The 25,004-nt window shown below is 51.5% G+C and overlaps 10 protein-coding genes across 10 annotated transcripts; 6 read left to right on the forward strand and 4 right to left on the reverse strand.

Annotated features, from left to right (window-relative positions):
• Positions 1-354: 354 nt before the first annotated feature.
• On the forward strand, positions 355-2,455 carry AA0111_g4231 (hypothetical protein; the record flags this gene model as incomplete). The annotated part of the gene is made up of 2 exons (XM_028650208.1): positions 355-1,078; positions 1,128-2,455. 2 exons carry the CDS (start codon positions 355-357, stop codon positions 2,453-2,455), a joined length of 2,052 nt encoding a protein of 683 aa, XP_028508099.1.
• An 862-nt stretch (positions 2,456-3,317) lies between these two features.
• On the reverse strand, positions 3,318-4,089 carry AA0111_g4232 (hypothetical protein; the record flags this gene model as incomplete). The annotated part of the gene is made up of 3 exons (XM_028650209.1): positions 3,318-3,472; positions 3,556-3,672; positions 3,774-4,089. 3 exons carry the CDS (start codon positions 4,087-4,089, stop codon positions 3,318-3,320), a joined length of 588 nt encoding a protein of 195 aa, XP_028508102.1.
• Positions 4,090-5,111: 1,022 nt separating this feature from the next.
• On the reverse strand, positions 5,112-6,871 carry AA0111_g4233 (hypothetical protein; the record flags this gene model as incomplete). Its single annotated transcript, XM_028650210.1, has 2 exons — positions 5,112-6,124; positions 6,172-6,871. 2 exons carry the CDS (start codon positions 6,869-6,871, stop codon positions 5,112-5,114), a joined length of 1,713 nt encoding a protein of 570 aa, XP_028508101.1.
• A 2,045-nt stretch (positions 6,872-8,916) lies between these two features.
• On the forward strand, positions 8,917-11,210 carry AA0111_g4234 (hypothetical protein; the record flags this gene model as incomplete). The annotated part of the gene is made up of 2 exons (XM_028650211.1): positions 8,917-9,281; positions 9,329-11,210. The coding sequence occupies 2 exons, from the start codon at positions 8,917-8,919 to the stop codon at positions 11,208-11,210; spliced, it is 2,247 nt and encodes a 748-aa protein (XP_028508096.1).
• Positions 11,211-11,281: 71 nt separating this feature from the next.
• Positions 11,282-11,918, reverse strand: AA0111_g4235 (hypothetical protein; the record flags this gene model as incomplete). Its single annotated transcript, XM_028650212.1, has 2 exons — positions 11,282-11,656; positions 11,712-11,918. The coding sequence occupies 2 exons, from the start codon at positions 11,916-11,918 to the stop codon at positions 11,282-11,284; spliced, it is 582 nt and encodes a 193-aa protein (XP_028508095.1).
• A 1,349-nt stretch (positions 11,919-13,267) lies between these two features.
• AA0111_g4236 (Aconitate hydratase) lies at positions 13,268-15,340 on the forward strand (the record flags this gene model as incomplete). The annotated part of the gene is made up of 1 exon (XM_028650213.1): positions 13,268-15,340. One exon carries the CDS (start codon positions 13,268-13,270, stop codon positions 15,338-15,340), a length of 2,073 nt encoding a protein of 690 aa, XP_028508098.1.
• Positions 15,341-15,695: 355 nt separating this feature from the next.
• AA0111_g4237 (Biotin synthase) lies at positions 15,696-16,978 on the forward strand (the record flags this gene model as incomplete). The annotated part of the gene is made up of 2 exons (XM_028650214.1): positions 15,696-15,947; positions 16,007-16,978. 2 exons carry the CDS (start codon positions 15,696-15,698, stop codon positions 16,976-16,978), a joined length of 1,224 nt encoding a protein of 407 aa, XP_028507815.1.
• A 602-nt stretch (positions 16,979-17,580) lies between these two features.
• AA0111_g4238 (hypothetical protein) lies at positions 17,581-18,393 on the reverse strand (the record flags this gene model as incomplete). The annotated part of the gene is made up of 1 exon (XM_028650215.1): positions 17,581-18,393. The coding sequence occupies one exon, from the start codon at positions 18,391-18,393 to the stop codon at positions 17,581-17,583; it is 813 nt and encodes a 270-aa protein (XP_028508104.1).
• Positions 18,394-18,770: 377 nt separating this feature from the next.
• AA0111_g4239 (Bifunctional dethiobiotin synthetase/7,8-diamino-pelargonic acid aminotransferase) lies at positions 18,771-21,356 on the forward strand (the record flags this gene model as incomplete). Its single annotated transcript, XM_028650216.1, has 4 exons — positions 18,771-18,955; positions 19,015-19,111; positions 19,165-21,115; positions 21,163-21,356. 4 exons carry the CDS (start codon positions 18,771-18,773, stop codon positions 21,354-21,356), a joined length of 2,427 nt encoding a protein of 808 aa, XP_028508103.1.
• Positions 21,357-22,453: 1,097 nt separating this feature from the next.
• On the forward strand, positions 22,454-24,037 carry AA0111_g4240 (hypothetical protein; the record flags this gene model as incomplete). The annotated part of the gene is made up of 4 exons (XM_028650218.1): positions 22,454-22,660; positions 22,723-22,996; positions 23,046-23,853; positions 23,905-24,037. 4 exons carry the CDS (start codon positions 22,454-22,456, stop codon positions 24,035-24,037), a joined length of 1,422 nt encoding a protein of 473 aa, XP_028508082.1.
• Positions 24,038-25,004: the final 967 nt, after the last annotated feature.

Here is a 25,004-nt window from a genome sequence, read left to right on the forward strand (position 1 = left end):
GAACCGGCTTGAGATCGGCTGAGTCTCCTGGCCTAGTGTGTGGCACGTCGTCTGGCGTTGTTAACAAGCTCTGTTTTCCCTTTCTCCTACGTACTAATCCTCATGCTATAAACCTCGCCTTTTCGACCTTTCCGTACCTGCTTTCCGCTGCCGTCCACCCTTCACTTTCCCTTTGCTTCGCACACGCTCTCTTAGTCGACCCCCCGTGCCCTTCACTGTAACACGCAGGGCTTAGCCGTCAGCATCCCTGGGAGCATGTATCGCAGGCAGTCTGTCCTGTCGCACCGACCCAAGACCTCTTCCGACGTTGACGACGACACCACATACACCACCGCCGTTCCGCCGCCGCACACGATGAAGCGGACCATCTCGCAGACATTCCCTACCCACTACCAGCAGGACATCAAGGACACCAACATGTTGGACGCCGTCAATGAAGCCACCATGGCCGCCGACGGCCTCTCGCAGCATTCACAGGCCAGCTCCTTCTCCCGCGCGTTTGGTGCAGTAGCCGGTAGTTTTACTCGCCAGAAGACGCGCCGGCGCATGTCGTCCGTGTCTTCAGCAACACCCGCACAGCGTCGTCGGGGTTCCATACATTCTTTATTCGAGTCTCTACCCTCTGCCAGCGCTAGCCACAAGTCTACCATGGAACCACAGCAACCACAACAACGGATGCCCCTGCAACACCAAGACTCTGGCATTCCCACTTTCCAGCTGCAACCACAAAGCACGAGCTCAAAGGCCTTCGCTCCCTTCAAGCGACTGAGTAGCATGCGCCGTCGCCCCACAGCTTCGGGGCCATCCACAGACGTTACCAAGGCTCTTTTCTCATCTCCGCCCATCTCCTACCCCAGCCAATCCGGGCCCGGCGCCGCCGCCCGACAAGCAGCTGCCGCCGCCAACCAGGACCGCCAGAACCAAATACGGCGCGAGCAAGAACACACCCACCGCTTCCTCAATGGCCTCATTACCACCTCGATGCGTGATGACGACATCAAGGATAACGAGAGCGGTGTGGACATGACATGTGCTTCCCCCATTGTCCGCGCCGATAGTGTTACCGAAAAGAAGATGAGTGAGTTGGCTTGTTAGTCCTCAGTGGAGCCACACTAATCGTGTTACAGTCGATCCTTTCCAGCGTCTGCCTGCCGAGCTTGCTACCACTGTGCTTTCAAACCTCGATGCCGCGTCCCTTGTACGTGCCGAGCGCGTCTCTCGCAGCTGGAACGAACACGCATCGTCGCCGCACGTATGGCGAAACGTTTTCCTGCGCAAACACGAACCCGAAGTGCACGTCTCCCCTGCGCCGATACAGATGGGCGGCTTGGGTACTGGCAAAATGGCGGGTGGCAACCCAGCGCCTGCCCAAGACTGGAAACAGATGTTCAGAGCGAGAAGCACAATCGACAGCCGATGGAAGGCCGGAACACCTGCTGCCATCTACCTCAACGGCCACACAGACAGCGTCTACTGCTGCCAATTCGATGAGAACAAGGCCATTACCGGCTCGCGTGACCGAACCATTCGTGTGTGGGATCTAAAAACCTACAAGTGCATCAGAGTATACGGCGGTCCCAACCACCGTCCAACCGCCAATACACCGCCACCTATGGAGGAGCGACCTGAGCGCGTCATCAGCCATGCCTCGCTCAATGGCACCAAGACTGGCAATGAAATATACACTGTTCCCGCCGATTACCACGATGCCTCTATTTTGTGTTTACAGTACGACAGCGAAATCATGGTGACGGGATCTTCAGACTACACCTGCATCGTTTGGGACATTACTGGCGAAGAATACGTTCCCATGTACCGGCTCCGTGGCCATGAGGCTGGTGTGCTAGACGTCTGCCTTGATGACAAGTACATTATTTCCTGCTCCAAGGACGCCATGATCAAGGTCTGGGACCGTAAGACAGGCAACTGCGTTCGCACACTCAAGGGTCATCGAGGACCTGTCAATGCCGTCCAGCTACGTGGCAACTTTCTTGTTTCTGCTAGTGGCGACGGTGTAGCCAAGTTGTGGAATCTTGAAACGGGTGTTTCCATCAAAGATTTTCCGTCCGAAGATCGTGGTCTCGCAGCTGTTGAATTCTCTGATGATGCCAAGTACGTTCTCGCTGGAGGTAACGACCACGTCGTTTACAAGTTCGATGCCTCCACTGGCGAGTTAGTCCACAGCCGGGTCAAGCATGACGGCCTTGTACGATCTCTTTTCCTCGACGCTTTCAACGGTCGCATCGTTTCTGGTTCGTACGATCAGAGTATACAAGTTTCCGATTACGAGACTGGACAAACATACGCTGTATACAAGAATTGGACCACGAGCTGGATTCTCTCGGCCAAGAGCGATTACAGACGCGTTGTCGCTACGAGTCAGGATGGTAGGACCTTGATCTTGGACTTTGGCCACAACGTACCAGGATCTGAATTGCTCGCCGGGTCGAAGTAATTGCACATAGTAGCTGGACCGACCATAATACGATCCAGCCCGTTCCTGAGCTACATGGTCTTCGATGACTTTGTCGCCATATCCTTGAAGCAGCTCCTCCCACCTCAGCCATATACCCAGCAAGGTGGCATATATACCCCTCCGCGGAAGGCTTGGGAGAAGTAATGGAAGCAGACGTGAACTTGCGATAATACTTTCGAGGTCAAAAAGTTTTGTTGTCGAAGAACAGGTTTGCTGTTTTCTGGCGTAAAGCATAGCATTCATCAGCAGGCGTTCTTGTCATCTCCCATGCGTAGCTTTTTATTCATTCCCCATATTTCGCTACCTTCTTCCGTCGTTTTGTTTCATGGTAAACTGCATTACTAGCATATATCTTGCGGGCCGTGCCTCTTGCCACGTTTCTATTGTACTTTCAGCAACTAGATTTCCCTTTTGTCATGTTCTTCTTGGGTTGGGTCATAGGTGTTGTGCATAGACGTCCGGATGGAGACGAGCGAGTATTGAACGACGCTCTTTAATACAAAGATCATATACTTCACTTTTCCTCCTTATTTGGTGATTTGTATCTAGTCCTTGAACAACTAAGCACTGGTTCCTGCGCATCAACGCCAGCCGGAGGTAGAGAAAAAAAAGCAGACAGAAGAGTGTCATGATACGTTCAGCGCCAAGGGTATATAAATTAAGCAACACAACAATCTCCTCACCAAGTGCCTCTCCTCATACCCACGCCCTCTACCCTCTCAAACCAGCTCCCACTCCTTCCTTTGGTCGCTGCATCCATCCATGTCTTACTCCTCCCTTTAGTCGCCTTGTTCGTCAAAGACATGACAAGCGGCACTTTCTTCCTTCTTCGCGAGTTCTTCTAGCCCTCGTTGTTCTTCTCATCAAGACAGATGCACAGTGCAGCAATGAGAGCCATGTCTACTCCTGGTGCTATTTGCACACCGTAAGTTTGTTGGCCGAAGAATATGTCTTTGCCGCTAAGAATCTTGCGGTCGATACGGGCGACTATCAGACCTAATCATACTCAGCATCCTGTCCTACTACGACAACTTTTGTCGTTCAAATGGCGAGGAGAGGGTGAGAAGGGAGATACGTACCGCCTTGTGCTTCATCTAGAATATCAGCCCGAGTATCGAAGAAGTTGCCGCGCATGGTGAGAACTTCTTGTTTCCCATTCGAGGAAGTGAATGTCGCTGTCGCTTTGGATCCGAGTACTAGCACCAGTCAGTTACGTCCACCTCCATGACCAATACCCTTCCTATCATCCTTCTCCCTCTCTTTCCTCGCTCTGTCCAGATTAGATGGCAAGACTTACGTTTAAAACTACTCTTGACCTCCATAATCTTATCCCCTTTCGCACTCTCCACTACATATGTGGAATGGAGATGGAAGTGCTCCTTCACGATACTACACAGGTGGTTTCCTTGCATATCGAACATCTTTTTACGACCAGTCAGACTCATGACCTTTCCTTCGACTTGGAGGACTGGCGTGCCATTCGCGAGCTTGATGCTGAAACTGTCGCCGCTGAGCGAGATGACTTTTTCTTTGAGTACGAGTGTTTCTGGGCCTGCGGCAAGGAACTGGGGGAACACGCCGATGGGTTGGGGTGCTGGGGCGAGGGAGGACATGGTAGTGATGGTGTTTGTCTGATGATGGTATTGATGTTGATGTTTGCCTAATGAGAAGAGGACAGTCAGATACGAAGCTAGGTACGAAAGGATGAGATAGTAGTAGGATTGGGTATGACATGGGAGAGCGTGAGCCTTTAATCATTTCGGTAGAGGTAGCCTTACGTGACACTAGCAAGTGCATCCGATGATCGTGGGGCAGTGCTTATGGTCAGGCAAGCACGGGTGAGGCTGAGCGCGGCCAATCACTCGAGAACGTTGACATCAGAGAATCGAGCTACCCTATCATCAGTCCTCCAAGATGATGCAGAACACTTGAATGGTCTGGGACGAACAATCAACCATGCTGACTGGAAATGCATCAGGCAGACTCTACTTGATTGGTGCGAATCAAATACTACGTGTATGCTGAAAATAGAAGCAAAGTACCTCGCATCACTATTTCATCGTGGCGCGTGCAAATGTAGTCTGTAGTTTTGTAAGACTGAACTTTTGAGCATTGGCAGAGACCATTATGAACTCCACCGAGACTTCTAGTCCCAATTCCTTTACGCGCCCCCAAAATACATGACGAACATGGCGACCATATGCACAAGGCTGGCCTCTAGGAAGCGCAGCTTAGAATATATACACGGACCATAAAGCCGATATAAACAAACGGTCGAGACCTGAGGACTTCTCCATCAAATCAAACCGGGGGTATGAAACTAGGCACCGCTCTGATCCGGCAGTATCGTGAGGAATGGAACTGGTATGACAAAGACAAAACAACAACAACAGCAACAGTAGAGGAAACCGACAAGACATTAGTTCTGGGCCGCCAGAGTGCGGCCGAATTAAGGACAGTATGTGGTGAGTTGTGGAACGTGTCGAGCGGGTCCTGGGGTATACAAGACAAGACCGACGAGAGATGCGAGATGGCAGATGCAATGCGAGATGAGTAGTACGCACGTTCATGCGTGTCGTGAGGTAAAGAAAATGCTGAGCGAGAGTAAGAAGGCAATAAAGGACTAAGGAATCATTCAAACGTTCTCCGTAAACCGAGATGACCTGGATCCATCTGCCGAGGGCAGACTTCTACCAAGAGTGCCTCGAGGTGGGACATCTGGATTGGGAGATTGTGGCGGGCTGAGATAGTGGCGGTCTGCGAAGGGGTTGCCATCGTCAGGATGCCGTATGACTGGTGTCCTGGCTGGGCTGGGCCGAATGTTCATCTGTCCCGACTCTCGACTTGTCGAGTTGTCGCCAATCTCTTTGCCGAATTCTTTGGAGATGCCCGGGCCGCCATAGATACCGTGTTCGTCCTGGTAGAAGGAAGAACCAGACATTGTCCCGCCTTGAGAGAACTGATCTGATGTCATGCCTTCACTGAACGCGGACGGGAGCTTGCGACCCGACACCCTCTGGAAGCTCCGCTCGCCACCACTAAGGTTGGTTTCTGCTGTCTTGCCCGACATGGCGGAGAATCGGTTCAAAAAGGCGACAGGAACCAAAGTGCTGCTTGTAGTAGGTGCTTGTCTCATTGACTGGTTGTTGTCGGTGTGATCGTCACCAGTAAGTTGTAGAGCACCACCCTGTTTGCGCTTGTGACGTCGCAGAAGCAGCAATATTATGGCAAGGATGAGCGCGGCGCCGGCAAGACTGCCTACGACACTTCCGACTACTTGCGGAGTCTCGAGTGGAGAAGGACTGGTGTCAGCATCCGCATTAGAGGTGGCTGCTGTGGTGGCAGCAGGGGCAAACGCCGTTCCAGACGCATCCCCACCGGCACCTCCATAGTATGCTGTTGTTGAAGCTGCATTAGAGACGATATCCGTGCTGCGAACAACAGACGTTTCTGCTGATGTCTGAGCAGATGATGCTCTGCTAGATGAGATGCGGGATTGTGATGTTGATGCTGATGCTGACAAAGATGTGGGTGCGGATGGCGAGCGAGTTGGAACTGCCGCTATACTTGCAATGAGTTCAGTCGACGTTGATGCAGAAATGCTGTCGAGAGAAGCGAGGGAGGAAGATGGTAACAAGGAAGCGGTGTCTATGGAACGTCAGATAAGATGGTATTGACATCGCCGTCTAACTTACTGGGTATAGTCGAGTTCAAGATGAAACTAATGTCTGAAAGCGGTGCGGCATCTGGGGCCGGAGATGGAGTCGCAGTGCTTTCTGGGCCACCTGTTGGAATGGGGGATGCGCTGGCCAAGTCGGAGCTGACGGCGACTTGGGCGACGGGAATGCCTGTAGAGTATGGATACGCAGGGACGGTTGGGACAGCAAGGTCACTGGGGAATGGTGGGACAGCTGGAACGGATGGTAGCACAGGGAGTGCAACTGTAGGTACTGCTGGCACTGCTGGTACACCGGGTAAAGGGGCGGAGGGAAGCGGCTGCTGGGCTGCAGGAGCTACTGAGGGGTTTGGTCCTGCTGAAGTTGCAGCAACGGCTGCGGCGATTGGCGCTGTGGGTCCATTTGAGGCTGGAGGTGTGACAGGCGCCAGAGTCTCCTGAGCGACGAGGTTTCCGTTGGTATCAACAGTGGCAACTACTTCGACGGCGACGGCGACTGTCTTTGTGTTTCCTAGCGCTGCGCGGCGGTGAAAGAAGCGATGACCCCTGCTCATGCTGTCTCTGGCTCTCGATTCGGGATCAAAATGCTCCTTGGTTGATTCCTCCTCTTTCTGTGCGGATTCTGGCGCACGTTCCTGGGGTGGGGGGACGATTTGCGCTCGGTGACGGAAGCGCGAATCGACTCTGGATATCCTGGTGGGCGTGGCGACGGGGTCCATAAAGGTCTAGAGACGGAAGCCTGGCCAAGTGGGGGGTGGTGGTAGTGGTGGTGGTGATGCTTCCAGAGTATCGGTGGCGACTTGGACGGGTTCACGGAACATGTGTTGTAGAGACGGTAGGAGCAAATGAGCGGACGTATGGGCTTCAGCCAATGCAGGGGTCCAGTCAATGGAGTTGTAGTTGTTTGTGGGCAGCGAGTGAATGAGTGGAAAAGAATGGACGCCAGGTGACTGACTGCGGGCTGGTCTGGACGGGCAACGATCAGCACTCACATGTCACGAGGGGTGAATGGCAGAGGATACGTACCGGAAGGCGATCAATAGGCCAGCATTTGCTTCGCGATGGTCGCGCGTTTGGAGCGGGCGGGCGGGCTGGTTATGGGGAAGTCGGCGGAGGGAATTTCTAGCGTCGTGTGTCGGAGAGAGGGTGGTGTGCGCGGTGCAACGGGGTAGGAGTGGGACCAGACGTGGTGTCGATGTCGCGCGACGGCGGCTCCAAAGACTGCGGGAGTAGCGGGCGTCGCTGTGGTCCTGGAGGTCCCTTTGGCCGGAGTAGCGCTGGGTCCGTGAATTGGCGACGTCGCAGCGGAATCGTCGTGGGAGAGAAGGAGCAGAACGCTACAGCGCAGCGAGACAGGCTGAGGAGACGAGAAACCGTTTGGGGTCTGTAGGCCGTTGGCACAGACCCCGTGGGACTGATTGGCCCGCAACCGAGATGATATGTCCAGGAATAGCAGGACCCACCGGTGCACGATGCGATGGGACGCCCTCGCCAACACGCACACGTCCACGACATGACGACTGGTGACGAACGGCAATCTCTTCAGCGCATCGACTTGTGTGCGCCGTCCACAACGTCGTGCTGCTTCGTTCTTCGGCAGTATCGACGTCGGAGAATTGGCGTACCATGGTAAAGAAGGGCTTGCTAGCCAGCCGTCCCGCTTGCACCTGCAGTGGCGCCACGCCAACCATGGGCCAACTTTCAGGTACCGGATTCTGGAACGCCGGTACGCAGGTCCATGGCCCACGCTGCGAAGTCTGTTATTCTTAGTTGCCGCCTTTCTATTGTCGCACCTGCCATTGTCGCACAAGCACCCTCGAGTCGCGCTACACGCTTTGGGCCCGTCGCTTGCTGCAATCTGCCGTCGCTCTCTCTGGCGTATTGCCAAGCTCTCGTAGTGCTATTGCTCGCCAGGGTCGCCTTTACACTTCACCACCAACATCACGAGCTTCATCTCTCCAACGCGCCATTGTTAGCATCTAAACTCCCCGTCCCCCTGACCAATCCGCCTCACCAATAAACAGCGCATCAACGCCACCCAACAACTAACGAGCACATCCATGCCTGTCCGATGTCGTGATCCGGGTGTGACTGTTTGCCATATAGGGTCATTGACCATAACAAACCTTAAAAAGAGGCCTTACTGCCTCAGTCTCAGTCTCAGTCTCAGTCTCGGCGATCAACCGCTATATGCTCGAGTCATGCAGCTTAAGACAGACGTTCCCATGGCCAGCCTAACACGGGCGCAACCTCGAAACACGAACATAGGAATTGTTTGCATGCCAAGACAATCGTCGGCGAAGAGCCACCACGATTCCGTCGCTACTTCTCACCTCTTTGTCTTCACATGTTTCAAACACACTGTGGGCCTGCCTTCATTAGATTCCACGCGCTCAACTGCGACAGCCGCATGTCCCAACACTGCATCGGGATGCGCACGCTTCCGCTCTGGCTGTAATGCATCACGTCAATTGCGCAAGGCTGGGTCCGATTTCTAAACATTACATCGCCGTGTCTACCTGCTGTGCATACGTGATTGTGAATACGTTGGGTGGCGAGCGGATACGACGTCTGCCGTATCGATACGGCCTTGCGTATCCTGTAAGTTGTCGCGTTTACCCCACATAATTGCCCCTCCAGACCGAACGTCCTACCAAGCTGTGCAAATACTTTCCTATTTCTCAAGCCATCGACGATTATATTGCATTTGTGACTGTTCTCATGCTTGTCGCCAATCCAGTAACAGACACAGCCACGCTCAATAATGACGTCGCCCCAAAATCAGGCAGCGTCAAAACGCCCACCACCTCTTCCTCCACGAGACTCTTCGACAAGTGACGCGCCTCCGCCATACACCGTCATGGGCATAACTTCGCAAGATCCGCGCTCTTCTTCAACACAGTCGCTTGTCCCTGATCTTACCCAGGGCGACTCAGGGCGACGGCGCCTAATGCTGGTTTTCATCCATGGCTTCATGGGCAACGAAACAAGTTTCCGAAGCTTCCCAGCTCACGTCCATAATCTTGTCACCATCACACTTGCCGAATCTCATGTAGTTCATACCAAGATCTACCCTAGATACAAGTCTAGAGACTCACTCGAAATCGCAAGAGACAATTTCTCGTCATGGTTCGGTTGCCCTACTTGTAAATATGCTCGTGACTTACAGTTGTCAGGCTAGCCCCACACGAAGACCAGTGGACCGACGTTATCTTACTCGGTCATTCCATGGGTGGCTTGCTCGCTGCCGACATTGCATTGGTGTTTCGACATCGCATCATTGGTATCGTGAATTTCGATGTTCCGTTCCTAGGTATGCACCCTGGAATCATCAAGGCCGGGCTAGGGAGCATTTTTAGTGCACCGCCAAAGCCGCAAGACGCAATCGTGCAGGATGCAGATGTCGGAAAGAAGCCCAGCAGGATGAGCACCATCTTCAACCCCAAGCCGACAGATCCTAATTACAATCCGGCTTTCCCAAATGATGTGCACTTGGCGAATAGAAAAGGCTGGGAAAACAGCCTACATTGGCTCACCAAGCACTACAAAGACGGTTTGAAGGAAGCTACCAAGGGCCTTGTCAAGTCTCATTTCGAGTTTGGCAGTGCAATGGCCGACTACAAGGAATTGAAGGACAGATATGTGAAGGTGCGCGCACTAGAGGAAGACGACGAAAGCAAAAGGAGATCTGGTAATCCCCAAGCTCGTACAGTACCTCGTGTACGCTTCGTCAACTATTATACTGCAAGTACTGGGAGACCCAAGAAGCCGAAATCTCCAAAGTCACCATCTCCATCTCGGTCTCCTAGCCAGCAACTACAGTATCAGGACAGCAACAAAAGCGCCTCAAGCGAGCCATCGCAGCCATTACAACCTCGATCAGAGTACCAGGAGACATCTAGAAGTGTATCAGTCACATCATCAGAACCAGAGATGACTCATGTACATCCTGAACCCATCGAAGACAGCCCCAAGTTATCCATCCAAGTCCACGAGCATCGAGAGGACGGCATTGTACCTGTAAGCCCTGAAGAGCCACTTACAGCCACTAGCCCAATTGGACCTCAAGCCTTTGGAGGACCAATCCATGAAAGCGCAGGTGCACCAAACTTACCAGAGATCCCGCCTATTCCACAGGAGCCACCATTCGTGGATTTGATGCAATTCTCCGACAAGACTCAGCGCAAAGCGGCAGAGAAAGAGCACGATCAGGCACTCAAAGTGTACCAGAAGGCTGTGAAGATGCGTAACAAGACCATAAACGAACGGACTAAGATGGAGGAGAAATGGGAAAAGGACAAAGCGAAAGAGAGGAAGGAACGGGAAAAAGAGCAGAGAAAGAGGCAAGAAGAGCAGGACAAGGCAAGGGAAGAGAAGGAGAAAGACAAGCGGAAAAAGGAAGAGGAGGCAAACAGTATGTCAAGAGAGGACAGACAGCGGCAAAAAGAAAGAGAACAGAGACAAGCAGAGGCAGAGCAAAGGGAGGAGGAGGCCCGACAGAGACAAAGAGATGCAGACTTGCGTGATGGAAAGATACCCTTAGAAGACACAGCTGAGTCTGCACCTGCACCAACACCTGCGATTATCGAACTGGAGGAGGATGTTGGCGCCATGGAACTTGGAGGCGATGAGACGGCTCAGCACAGTCATCAGGGCCCGTATAGTCACTACGAGTTCTCTCGTAGCGGAATCATGAGCCAAGAATCGCCAGACGACCGCACTGATTCTTCATATACCCTTTCTACCATGGACAGCCAAAACAGTCACCGAAAGAAGACTGGGTCGGAGGAAAGTGCGCCTGCCAAACCCAAGAAGCTTAAGAAGTTCTGCATGCTGCCACCCAAAGATGCGGATGGAAACAAAGACCCTACATGGATACGAGTGTTCATGGAGAACATGGACGAGGTAACAGCTCATACTTCACTTTTCTTCATCAACGAGACGTATGAGAAGCTCGTCGGGGATGTTGGTGCAAGGATTGAAGACTGGGTCAGGGAAGCGGATAGCGTAAGACTAGTTCGCGAGATGAGCGAGATGGAACATATGAGTAAATCTTGATGTAATGTTTTGGATACCCAAACGATCAAATGAAATTACGATGAATCGTCGATTTGCTTCACCTTCTGATACTACGCACTACTCGTCCATCCCATTTGCGGCGCAATAGACATGCCTCTTCCACCAACAACCAATCCCCAAACGCCCAGACCCAGTATTCCCGATCCGCCATTAGCCATACCCGTCCATACTCCTCCTGCAACCGCCCATGCCAAACTCAACGTACCGAGTAGCAGTACCACGAGCTCGCTTCCTCGTATCGCTTCATTGAATTTTTCGACAAACGGGATTTTGGTCTGGTTTTTGTCGTTCCAGAAGTTTGCCATATGTACACGGGAGAGATATGCAGCTGCAGCATTTGCAACGCCAGCGCAGATGAGTAATTTCGTGGTTGCAAGGCTGGGGATTATGACGAGGGCGGTGGATGTAAGGAAACTAAGTAGTAGCTTGAGTTGTCGTGTTAGTACTATCTGGGGGCGGTCGAAGGTGATTCAAGCATACTGTCACGGTGCCGCTGGTCTGTGTTGACCTGGTCTTATGCAGTCTTTGCGCAGCCGTGTTTGACCATTCTGCAGCCTTTTCGCTCTTTTCTTCGTACTGCTGTAGGCGGGTTATGTTTTGGTAAGAGAGGTAGAGGCCGTAGGCGCTGAGGGCGGAGGTGAGTCCAAGCTGGAATATGCTGACGGTGTATATTGAGGGCGAGAACATGGTGATTTGAGATGAAAGCGCGCACAGCTGCTCGGTGTCCAAGGTCAGAAGGTGTTGTCATGTGTATATTGATGAGGGATGTTGAAGTTTGGTGGGCGGAAGGGACACTACGTCATCGGCCGTGTTCATCGTTCTAGAACCTGGGCATCTGCTTCACTAGCTTGTGCACTTGAGCGCGACGCCAACGCGACAACGTGAATACTTTCGCGAGATGCTCGTGTTACAAGCCACAGCCACGTCGTACTTTCATTGTCGGAGAAGTACGACTGCCATGTATACAGAACATCATCTACGCTAATGATAGCATTGGAAGCAGGGTGCCATGAATTGCTTTCGAATTCCAAGCCGGTAATTCGGAATAGCGATGCTGCGCATAAAGAACTGACTTGTAACCACATGCACAACGGAGCCGATGTATCGTGTCCAAACATACAGCACTCCATACACACGGTTTATCTTCCCGATACTGGTGTCTCCGAGAAACTAGGCAGGAGAACCCTTCGGTAATCGTGCGCTATTCATCTACGATGCCGTCCGAAGCAGCGTCTTGACTAATCACAGGCTACCGAACAGCTCAATCTCATATTGTTCCATTGGTATCAGAGCAAACAAGAATGGTTACGTGTTCGCGGGCGCAAGCCATAGAATTGACGTTGTCGTTCCCGACGACGCGCTCACGTTGGATACCAGTCGCGTTGGCGGTGGCGGTCAAACTAATCTTTGGGAAGCATGAAATATGAGTTGTTGGTGAATGTGGAGTCTGTCATATCAGTGGTATGAAAGAGGAATTCGCAATGGTTGGTAAAGTTTGGTGTTGAGTGTAACTAAATGTCAGAGCTGGAGTCATTTGTAGCTCCGGCGGCGCCGTTCGGTTGCGAATGTCCCGGCATCTTAGCGCTAGTATCAAAGGCCGACCGAACTACGGTGATAAGGATCATCTTCCCGGCCTGCGCTGATATACTCTGCTGCCAATATGGCTCACACAAGCATAATCACTTGTACTATCTTTGAGTTATTGCCAATTCATGTTCATCACTAAGCTCGCAACGCGGAGATACCTCCACCGCCGTCACCCCACTTGCCATGTCAGGAGCCTGGCTACACATGTACCCCGGGTACCGATCAGTCTTCTGGATATAGACACACCACTCGACTACGACCGACAGGTTTTGCAGCTCGGCTCTATCAAGCATGGCTCGAAGCGCCCATTAACTCTGGCGGAAAAGGTACTCTACAGCCATCTGTATGTCTCGACTGAGCACCACTGGTCTTTGGACGAAATCCGGCGTGGAGAGACGTTATTGCATCTCCGACCTGATAGAGTCGCATGTCATGACGCAACGGCGACGATGGCGTTGCTGCAATTCATCAGCGCAGGCCTTCCAAAAGTACAAATACCTACTACAGTACACAGCGACCACCTCATTGTATCACGCGACGGTGCTGTAGATGACCTTATTCGTGGGCGAAAAGAGCACCAAGAGGTTTACGCCTTCTTGAGTAGCGCATCGAAGAAATATGGTATCGGTTGGTGGAAACCCGGAGCTGGCATCATCCACACTACCATCTTTGAGAATTATGCTTTTCCTGGTGGACTGATCATCGGGACAGACTCCCACACGCCTAATGCTGGTGGCATGGGTATGCTAGGCATCGGAGTTGGAGGTTCGGATGCAGTCGATGCAATGGCTGGTATGCCTTGGGAGCTCATGTGTCCACAGGTTGTAGGCGTACGACTTACAGGCCGTCTACATGGATGGACCTCGACTAAGGATATCATCTGCAAACTCGCGGGTATCCTCTCCGTCTCTGGCGGAAAAGGCAAAGTCCTCGAGTTCTTCGGCCCAGGCACGGAGACATTAGGCGCAACAGCCATGGCAACAGTCTGTAACATGTCAGCTGAGATTGGATCAACTTCCTGTATCTTTCCTTACACCAAAGCTACATACCGATATCTTTCAGCGACAAAACGTGGGAGTATCGCGCGTCTCGCAAACAGCTACAAGGACGTTCTGCTGACAGCAGATGAGGGCTCGGAAGATCATTACGACGCTGTCATTGAAATCGATCTAGACTCCTTGGAGCCGCATATAAATGGTCCCTTCACACCAGACCTTTCGCATCCTCTTTCATATTTGAAGAATGCTGTAGCAAACAATGACTGGCCTGTCGAAGTCAGTCATGCCATGGTAGGCAGCTGTACTAACAGTTCATACGAAGATCTATACAAAACGTCACAGCTTGTCATTCAAGCCAAGGCTGCTGGTTTGCCGCATGTGAAGACGCCATTCTTGGTCTCACCGGGTAGCGAAGATATACGTGCAACTGCGGAATCGGAGGGTATCCTACAGACATTACGCGATGCAGGCGCTGTTGTGCTGAGCAGTACGTGCGGCCCGTGTGTCGGGCAATGGCAGCGTACGGACATCGACGTCAAGGGTCGTGAGCGGAACACAGTGGTCTCAAGCTTCAATCGCAACTTTGTCGGTCGACACGATGGAAATCCAGAGACCTGTTCGTTCGTGACTTCTCCAGAAATGGTCACCGCCTTTGCCTACTCTGGAAGATTGGATTTCAACCCTACTACCGATTACCTTCCAATTGAAGGGTCTACAGAAGGGTTCCGATTTACGGCGCCAATAGATGTTGAGCTACCTTCTCAATTCGCTGTCGGCGAGGACTTTTACCAGGCTTCAGTTCATGACGCCGACGATGTGGTCGTGGACATCGACCCACAATCCGACCGCCTGAAACTGCTCGAGCCTTTTGAATCGTGGTCTCCAGGCTGTACGAAAGGCATGTCGATTCTGGCCAAAGTCAAGGGTAAGTGTACGACCGATCACATATCTCCAGCAGGGCCTTGGTACAAGTACCGAGGCCATCTTGAGAATATTAGCCACAACATGCTTCTCGCAGCTTCGAACGCCTTTCTCTCGTCCGACTCTCGGTTGCTCGGCCACACCATCCACCCACTGACCAAAGAAGCCGGTCTTATCCATGAAGTCGCTCGAGACCTACGTGATCGAGGAATAAAGTGGTGCATCGTCGGCGATGAGAACTATGGAGAAGGATCGTCGCGCGAGCACGCAGCCCTTGAGCCGCGTTTCCTCGGCGGTGTGGCTATCATAGCACGCTCGTTTGCCAGGATACACGAGACGAATCTCAAGAAGCAGGGCATGCTTCCTTTGACATTTGCAAACCCTCGAGACTACGATCGTATTCAGTTGGGCGATCGTATTACGCTACAAGGTGTCGAAGACGGCGAGCTACGGCCGGGAAGGCAGGCTAGCATGCGCGTAGAATGCGCGCATGCAGGAGAGTGGGTCGCGCCGCTCAACCATAGTTACAGCGAGGGGCAATTGAGGTGGTTGAGAGCGGGAAGTGCGCTGAATCATATCAAGCAGACAGTCTTGGGAAGATGATTGATGAATGTTAATTTGGCAGGTCTGTCTTGTTGGGGCAGACATCGGGAAGTCCAATGGCTCCTTGGAAAGGCGACATCAGTGATGCTCGCCAGTGCTGTACATTGTTACCTCGGCGCTTTTGGCTGGACCGCTCGGTCTCGCAAGGTTATACAGTTGTAAAGGCGCCACGGCACCCCGCGCTTGATCATCTCAAATCTGATTGGCGGAAGTCCCACGCTGATCTACCAAAGCACGCCGACGCGTTCCTGAAGCCCTAGAGCCGTTTCCCGTAGACCGTGGCCAGCTAGTTCGAAGCACCCGTTGACTGTACGTGATTCCAGCGTCTCGTGTCGAGCTTCAGCAGACCTTCGCAATGGCCCAAAGAGTGTTCCTTCGTACAGGCCGGGGCCTGGCGCTCACTCCTCGCTCACTGCAGATCACCCGCCCCTTCAGTACTGTTCTCGATACCCCAGTCGACCCAGGAACTCAGCAATTACGCTCTGTAGCCCGGGCAGGCTCCGTCTTTGAGAATGCACTCAATGCAAGTGCCCCCAGGACCAGCTGGACAAAGGAGGAGATCTCTGAAGTCTACAACACTTCGCTGATAGATCTCACATATGCATCGGTATGTCAAGTAACTCTGTGGCAATCTGGAGGGTCACTGTCTTATCAATCTCGCTATAGGCTTCGGTGCACCGGCGCTTCCATGACCCCGCAGCCATCCAGATGTGCACACTATTCAACATCAAAACAGGAGGTTGCAGCGAGGATTGCTCCTACTGTGCACAGTCATCCCGTTACGATACCGGTCTGAAAGCCACAAAACTATCTTCGGTTGATTCCGTCCTGGAAGCTGCGCGAATTGCTAAAGAGAATGGGAGCTCAAGATTCTGCATGGGCGCTGCCTGGAGAGACATGCGAGGCCGCAAGACGAATCTTAAGAACATCAAGGAAATGATCAAGGGCGTGCGTGGCATGGGCATGGAGGCGTGTGTTACCTTGGGCATGGTCGATGCTGCGCAAGCAAAGGAACTCAAAGATGCTGGACTGACTGCATACAATCATAATGTTGATACTAGTCGAGAGCACTACCCAAGTGTCATCACAACTCGCACGTACGATGAGCGACTCAACACCATCAAGAACGTTCAGGAAGCTGGCATCCACGTATGCACTGGTGGTATCCTTGGTCTAGGGGAGAAGGCTCGTGATCATGTCGGTCTCATTCACACCGTTGCGACATTGCCCGCCCATCCTGAGTCCTTTCCAGTCAACGCCCTGGTTCCAATCAAAGGCACTCCACTTGGAGAGACCGAGGCGATCTCCTTCGACGCCATCCTGCGAACCATCGCCACTGCGCGTCTAGTCATGCCAACAACCATTATTAGACTAGCAGCTGGTCGCCACACGATGCGCGAGGAGAAGCAGATCATGTGTTTCCAAGCGGGTGCCAACGCTGTCTTCACTGGCGAAAAAATGCTGACTACTGCTTGCAATGGTTGGGAAGAGGACAAGGCCATGTTTGGTAGATGGGGACTCAGGCCTATGAAGATGGATGAGACGATTGGAGAAAGGCGCAAGCTTCCTGGACAGGATGAGGCTGAGGCAGTTGTTGCTGCTGCTGAAGCGGAGGCAACGGTTCAGGCACTTGCCTAAAGGCCATGGTAGTCTACACAAGACGGCTAATACATAAACATTACAAAGTAGAAACGTTTATGCACCTATTCAAAGCTAAAGTTTGGCTCTCGTAACTGGCTCTAATGTATCGTCCTGTAGCATCTCAGCTGCTTGACTCTCACACCATTCTCCAAGGAGTTCAACAAGCCTCTCCAGATCCGCAAATGTGTTACCGGCATGTAAGCAGATTCTGACCCTAGCAGTACCCACTGGCACTGTCGGTGGTACCACAGCTCGAACCATCATACTGTGACTTTGCAGGAAGCTTGCCAATACTTTTGGTTTTGCTAACTGCACTGCAAAGATGGGCGATCTTGGACATGCGCTTGGAATCGTTAGGACTCTATGAGCCATATCAGAGAGTCTTTGGAGACGACTCAGACTAGTGTAGAGATGCTGCGTGAGACTTTGCAGATGAGCTTGTAGACCAACACTCTGCCCGGATCGTAGTAGCCGATATGAAGAGCGGATAAGGGCTAGCGAAGGATAGGACAGGAATGTTGTATAGATAAGTGGACGTGCGTAGTTGATCAAGTAATGGCGAAGGGTTTCCGAGCCCAGAAGGATCGCTGTATGAGTGATCAGCATTTGTACTGTGCTTCGCTAGTGGAAAGGAAAAGTTTACCTCCGTTGGCTGCTAAGGCTTTCCCAAAGGTGTGTAATCTTGCAAATACACGTTTTTCGAGCCCTAATTCACACACCAACCCCCTACCCTCTGGTCCCAACACACCTGTAGAATGCGCCTCGTCCATAACAATGTACCCCCTTTCGTGACCTAGGACTTCTTCGACTACTTCGACCATCTGCTTCAAGGGGCACACATCTCCGTCCATGCTGTAGATAGATTCCAGTGCTACAAAAACATTGCATCTTCCTTCGCGTACACCATCTTGCTCAGTGAGAAGACCTAGCAAGACTTGCTTTAAGGCTGATACAGAGTTGTGTTCGAAGGCAACCACCTTGGCTGCTCGTGATAATCTCATGCCGTCATGCACACTTGCATGCACAAGCTCGTCGTAAACTATTACATCTCCCGGCTGTGGCACACTCGCAAAGAAACCAGCATTTGCGTCGAACCCACTGTTGAAAAGCAATCCTGACTCGGCTCCATGGAAGCATGCAATTTCTTGCTCTAGTTGTTCAGCATATATCGAGTTGCCATCCAGGAGTCTTGACCCGCCGCTACCTAATGGGAGACTAGTCCTTTGTAGCTCCTGGAGGTACGATGACTTGAGCTCTGGCGAAGTTGAGAGCGAAAGGAAGTCGTTGGAGGAGAAGTCGGTCTGATCGAGAACAGGTAGAGTTAAGTTTCGGAGTGTTGAGTTTGTGCGTCGACGGTCGAGTAGGTCTCGTAACTTGCTTTGCAACAGCATTGGGCTCGTTTCATCTCCCATGTTTTCCGATGGAGTATAGCAATAGGGAATCTGGACAGTGATAACGTAACCGTCGGTGATGGTGTGGAGCTGACTACATGGATGGAGTGGTAGCATCAATGAAAAGCGGGAAGTAAGCGTGGGGTCTGCCGCGGATTTCCGCGTCGTTGAGACCTGTCAAAAGTAAAAACATGCTCATTAGCTAAAACACTGCATAAGCCAACCCCTCAGTGCCTTCGGACGTGCGGCCATGCAGTTATTGACTCATTGCATTTGTACCTGCATGCTTAGCCTCGGCGTAGTCGCGTCGCTGCTAGCGCTTTCCCCACATTGGCCAGCTACAGCCAGATAGCAACAGCATACTCCTCAACTCACCACCAACTGGACGTGACAGAGACATGGCGAAGGTGCCAGGAGGCCTATGGAAGAACATTGTTGCTGTCCAAATCTATGGCGCTAACACAGGAGTTGGTAAGACGGTATTCTCGACGCTCCTGGGTGCCCATTTAAGCAGGCACGCGAAGTTGAAAGTACAATACATAAAGCCCGTATCCACCGGTCCAGCTGATGAGGCCGATGACAGGTCAGTATATCTGTCATGAATCATGACAAGTGTCTGCAATATGGCTGACTGCGCATTAGCTATGTGCACAAGTATAGCGGCCAACATGTTTCAACACTTTTCAAATTCGATAAAGCTGTAAGTCCGCATATTGCGGCAAGAGGATCAGACCTCATTGTGAGTTTTGCTGCAATAACTGTACTTCTACAAGCATTAGTTGATGGTCCAAGCCTAGCGATGAGCTCATTAGTCAAACCGTGTTCAAGACCGTCCAACAAGCAGCAAACACATTAGAGCGGGGGTATAGAGGCTTCTCGATCATCGAGACGGCTGGCGGTGTTCTCAGTCCAGGACCTTCGGGTACACCGCAGGCGGATATTTTGCGACCACTGCGACTTCCCTCGGTGCTCGTAGGCGACCATCGATTAGGCGGTATCGGCTCAACCATATCAGCCGCAGAGTCTTTGAAGATACGAGGATATGATATCGACGCTGTCATATGTTTCGACGACCAAAGTCAGTATAAGAACGCACCGTACTTGCAGAAGTATTTCAAGGATATGGGAATATCAACTGTAATCTTACCCTGGATTCCAAATCTTCAAGGTATTGGACCAGGAACAAAGGAAGAGACGGAGATCATGCAAAAGTACTACACATCACAAAGTGATAGCAAGGCAATGTATACGGTTGCCGAATGGTTGGATCAACGCCACCAAAGGAGAATCATCGATACGGGGACTATGCCATATAGAACAGAGAAAGCGATCTGGCATCCGTTCACACAGCACAAACATGTAAAGAGCGCAGAAGACATCTTGACCATCGATTCTGCGTATGGCGACTATTTCCAGGTCAAACGCAGGGGTAACGATGAGGAGCCCCATGTTGAGAATCAGATCCTATATCCTGCATTTGACGGCTCAGCATCATGGTGGACACAAGGTCTCGGACACGGAAACCCCCGGTTGGCGCTGGAAGCAGCATATGCAGCAGGGCGGTATGGTCATGTCATGTTCGCTGGGGCCACACACCAACCAGCTGTCACTCTAGCGGAGAATATCCTTTGGGACGGGAACAACGGAAACGGAAGCCGTCTGCGGAAAGTATTCTACACTGATAACGGCAGTACAGCGACAGAGGTTGGTATCAAAATGGCCCTTCGTGCTGCTAGCAAGTGTTACGATTGGGACAGCGCAAAAGAGTCCATAGGTATTATTGGTCTCAAGGGCAGTTACCACGGAGACACGATCGGTGCCATGGACGCTTCCGAGCCATGCGTCTTCAACGAGAAAGTTGACTGGTATCGTGGGCGCGGCTTCTGGTTCGACTATCCGACATTCAAACTCAAAAATGGTCGATGGGTAGTTGAACCCCCCAAGGGCATGGAGAAAGAGCTAGGTCCAGTCCAATTTTTTGGGTGCCAGGATGACATATTCGATCTTGCTGCTAGAGACACAGCAACCCGCTATGAGGCCTACATCGAAAGAACGCTAGATGAGCTGGTAAAAAAACAGGGCAGAAAATTTGGCGCATTGGTTTTAGAGCCCGTGGTTCTTGGAGCCGGGGGTATGCTATTCGTAGATCCACTTTTTCAGCAAAGCCTGGTGCGCGTCATCCGTCGTTACGATTTTGCAAACGGCTCCAAGACCACAGACCCTCAAACTGAAGACGCGCTCGCTTGGTCTGGCCTCCCCGTTATGTTCGATGAGGTGTTCACAGGGTTGTATCGTCTAGGTCGTTTTTCGGCTGCCTCATTCCTCGGCGTTCATCCTGACATCAGCGTAAATGCCAAGTTACTCACGGGAGGTCTACTTCCGCTTTCAATCACGGCCGCGAGCGACTCCATCTTCCAAGCTTTCTGGGGCGACGAGAAGTCGGAAGCTCTCCTTCATGGACATAGTTATACTGCTCATGCGGTGGGATGCCATGTTGCAAACAGGAGCTTGGAAACCATGAAACGTTTGCACACTGGCAAGCAGTGGGATGATTTCAGGCTGCCATGGTCACCTAAACTTCAAGGGTTGAGCACAAAAACCAGGGAAAGGAGAAGAGACGAGTGTACCTGGAGTATGTGGTCTAAATCCTTTGTAGAAAGCGTTTCAGAACACGAGAGAGTCGAGCATGTGAACGCCCTGGGCTCTGTCCTGGCAGTATCATTAATCGACGAAGGTGGTTCAGGTATGTCATACCAATCTCTCCCATGATCTATAATTGACATAGCCTAGGTTACAATTCTTCGGCAGCGGTTGGTCTTCGAGACGCTCTACTGCATGATGTATCCGAATCACAGGTACAGATTCATTCGCGCATATTAGGTAACGTTATCTACCTCATGGCGAGCATGACTGCGACGCGTGCTCAACTCGATCCGATTGAGGCAGCGTTCAAAGAAAAGTTGGACGATGTTACCAGGGTGTAGAGAGTTAGGATGGGCGGCAAGTCTTACCTCAGATATTCGGAGACGTGTGTAGGTAGACTCGTAAACCGAGACTCCATATTACTTCCCTTATGAGTAGCAGAAGTCGTAGACTAGATCGAATCAGAATACGATACGTTTCCCGGTACAACAACCACGAACGTGTCTTCAACGGGATGCTACTTAGATGGATTACGAGCCTTGCAGAGCGCCTCAGGTATAAGCAACTACTCCAAAGACTAGGCTGAAAGAGCACTTTTTGGGAATGCATCAAAAGACCGGCAATCCGGCAAGCTATCGATGAAACAAATTGGAGACCTAGTAAGGGCCAGGTTTCCATACCAGTGTTAATATGTCGAAGCCCGATTCTCACAATGATTCGCTAGGCCTAGTTCTCAGGATATTTTCTTCTATTAGCCTCAAAGGCTACCCAAGATGATAACACATTATTAGCGGCTGGAGGGGTGTCTTTCCTGAAAGATAAGTTTCCCGGTGTACTATCCATGCCACCGCCAAGCGCCAAGTCACTCGGGAAGACATATATTGCATACCACCGACAGCACGTTCCTGGGACCCTGCTTCTACGGCGATGTCACCTTCCGCATCTCTCGATGCTGGCCGTAAGCTGGGTCCAGCCTACGTGCAAATGGCGATACTTTGGAAAGACCACAATCAAACTCATCCGCTTGGGAGAACTAGCTCACGAGGCCTCTTGGACATTATGCGTTGACGTTTGTGACTGTGCACAACCATCTATGGAGATGGATGGGGCTCGGCTCGCATGGGGTCATCAGAGGACGCACGACCGAATGTGGATACGCCCGCGGTAACCGGGTCGACTGTGAACAGGCACGGCAGATCATCCATGTCCAAGATAATCGCTCGGCAACCACACCTAGATCGGCTGAGTTATACCATGCAGGTGCTAAGGGGTACAGGGCCATCTGGTGACTAGGTTCTCGTACTGAGACGGCAAATTCCTTACGTTACCTGGTAACAGGTGGTCCCGACATTTCATGTCATTCTGTGAGTAGCCGAGAAAGTTTAGTGTCAATTAAAGGGCCCGTTGGACCATCAGCCATGCATGTGGTATCATTGACATGAAGGTCTTGTCACTCTTGGTTTCTTTTGCTGCGGCGGCGTCCGCGCTGGCAGTAAGGCAGGCCGATGTCGTAAGCGATCTGAAAACCCTAGTGTCATCGCCATCTTCAGTCAATGTCGAAATTCGAGCACGCTGGAGTGATTACAACGCGCCCTTGTCAGCGGTTTTCGTCAGCGTGCAGGCTGAAAAAGACATAGCAACAATAGTAGGTGCAGCCCCACTCAGACTGATTGAATAACGGATAGTGAGGGCTAACCAGAGAAAAAGATCAAGTACTGTACAAAGATTGGTATACCTTTTCTTGCGCAGAATGGCGGTATTGGATGGGGAAAGACCTTCAGTTTGGGAGAATGGGGCGTTGTGATCGACCTATCTAATCTCAACAAAGTCACTGTCGCTGCAGACAAGACGACCGCCACTATTGGAGGCGGTGCAAGCATTGGAGAAACCGTCGCAGCAGCCAACGCTGTCGGTGCTTTGATCATTACAGGCAACTGTAACTGCGTTGGCGCTCTGGGAGCTATGCTTGGTGGCGGATACGGTGTGTAATACGTGCATCTTGTGAGCATCTCAGCGCTAACTCACAGAAGGTAACCTCATGGGCGAGGTCGGCTTCGGAGTCGATAACATTATCTCCATGCGTGTGGTCATCGCTACCGGCGAGATACTCACAGTATCTTCTACGTCTCACCCTGAATTGTTCTGGGCACTTCGAGGAGCAGGTCCCAACTTTGGAATCGTGGTTTCAGCGACCGTCAGGGCAATGCCCGCTACCGAAGAAGATCGTACAGCATTCATCAACAACCTTTTATTTTCGCCCGACAAGCTCGAACAGGTTGCGCAAGCGGTGGAGGACCTTCCCCTCACGCCACAACAGCGAGTGTACCTCGTACTAACCTCCAGTGGCGAGCCACTTAACGAGCCCTCCATTCTGGTTACCGGCTTTCTTCGTAAGGGGACTAATGAAACAGGTCGCGCAGCCTTCGCCCCTTTTTACGATATCGGGCCTGTATCTCAATCCAGCGCAATTACCACATATGATCACTGGAACGATGCCAATATCGGCTTTTGTACCCGTGGTGGTCGCAAGCCATCATACAGCTCAACTATCACTGGAATGAGCGCACAGAAGTGGCCTGAGATCTGGGAGCTCTATAAAGGTTTTCAGGCGAAAGGTCCAAATTCTGCTGTGCTTGTCGAGCGCTATAATCTGACCAAAGCCAAGTCCGCATCTCTCGACTCAACAGCCATGAACGAGGCATTGAGGAGGGACGCATTCTCACAGGCAATCGTTATACCGTGGTATGATGATGCTAGTCTCGATGCTGAAGCTTTGGAATTTGGAAGTAAGGTTAGGGCACTGTGGACAAGGAGTAGCAATCCGAAAAATGATCCAACGTAAGTCGTCATCGTCGCGATGATACTGTGCTCTTAATAAATTTTCTATAGGTACGCAAACTTTGCATTCGGGGACGAGACAAACACCGCCATCTATGGAACCGGTCTCGCGAGACTGAAAACGCTCAAAAAGAAATACGACCCGAAAAGAGTATTTACTCAATGGTTTCCGATCCAGTCGTGAGCAAACAAACTCTGCGTAGTGGTACTGAACAACGAGATCAAAACATAGCTTTACTTTCTCGAACTCTAGATACACGCTGTTCATCCTCTAGTATGCTCAATCGGCCCTCAATTTTATCAATCAACCATTAACACCCCCTTCCCCTCTCTCCTAACTCAACCTCGCCCACCCACCACAAGCCTCACTCCTCATTGCAAGAACCGATCAGCCCAATCGTCACACTCGAAGTTAAGTCTTCATACCTGGTATTCACCGATACGTCGTAGCAATCCGGCGTGTAGCGCGGCCTCTTGACCTCGCTTCTGTATTTCTTCTGTCTATTACAACTTTTACGTAGTTCAAGTGTCAGACACTTCGAACGTGTTACCGACACAGGAGTATTGCGGCATCATTTTTAGATGACAAGCGGAAGATCTGGTATATATTAAGACGTAATGACTCACTGATGGGCGAGGAGGCGTTGGCGGTGGAGGCAATGGGAGAGGGCAAACGGTTATTGGGGCAAAGAGTGCAGATATGGGCGTCATGCGTAGGTTTAATCTACTATGCTTTGTTTCTTACTGGGACTATAATTGATTTAAGTAATCATGAGTTGATGTTCAGGCAGTTGCTGAGGTCACAGAGTGCCCTTGATGGATCTTTCGTTATGAATCTTTACCTTGCGCACCCTGTCTTGGCTTGTTCCATTTGTGATAGTCCGCTAATCATAAGAACGCCTTTTGTCGAAAATTACTTCACCTAACTCTGCAGAAGATCAAAAAGCCTGTTAGATCGGATTTGTGAAAAACCATGCGATCACCCAGGATCAATTTCATTCTACTGGCTTGTGCTGCGGCCACTTGACGCCGCATTCCCTTGATCTCAACATGCTATCCGTTGAGCACTCACATCATTGACAAGTGTGAAATCGCGCCATCTCGTCACATAAAAACTTTGCGCACAGTGCTCCATCTTTCGTCTCCTTCCC

This window comes from Alternaria arborescens (assembly GCF_004154835.1).
Source record: "Alternaria arborescens strain FERA 675 chromosome Unknown contig_8, whole genome shotgun sequence".
NCBI classification, from domain to species: Eukaryota; Fungi; Ascomycota; class Dothideomycetes; order Pleosporales; family Pleosporaceae; genus Alternaria; species Alternaria arborescens.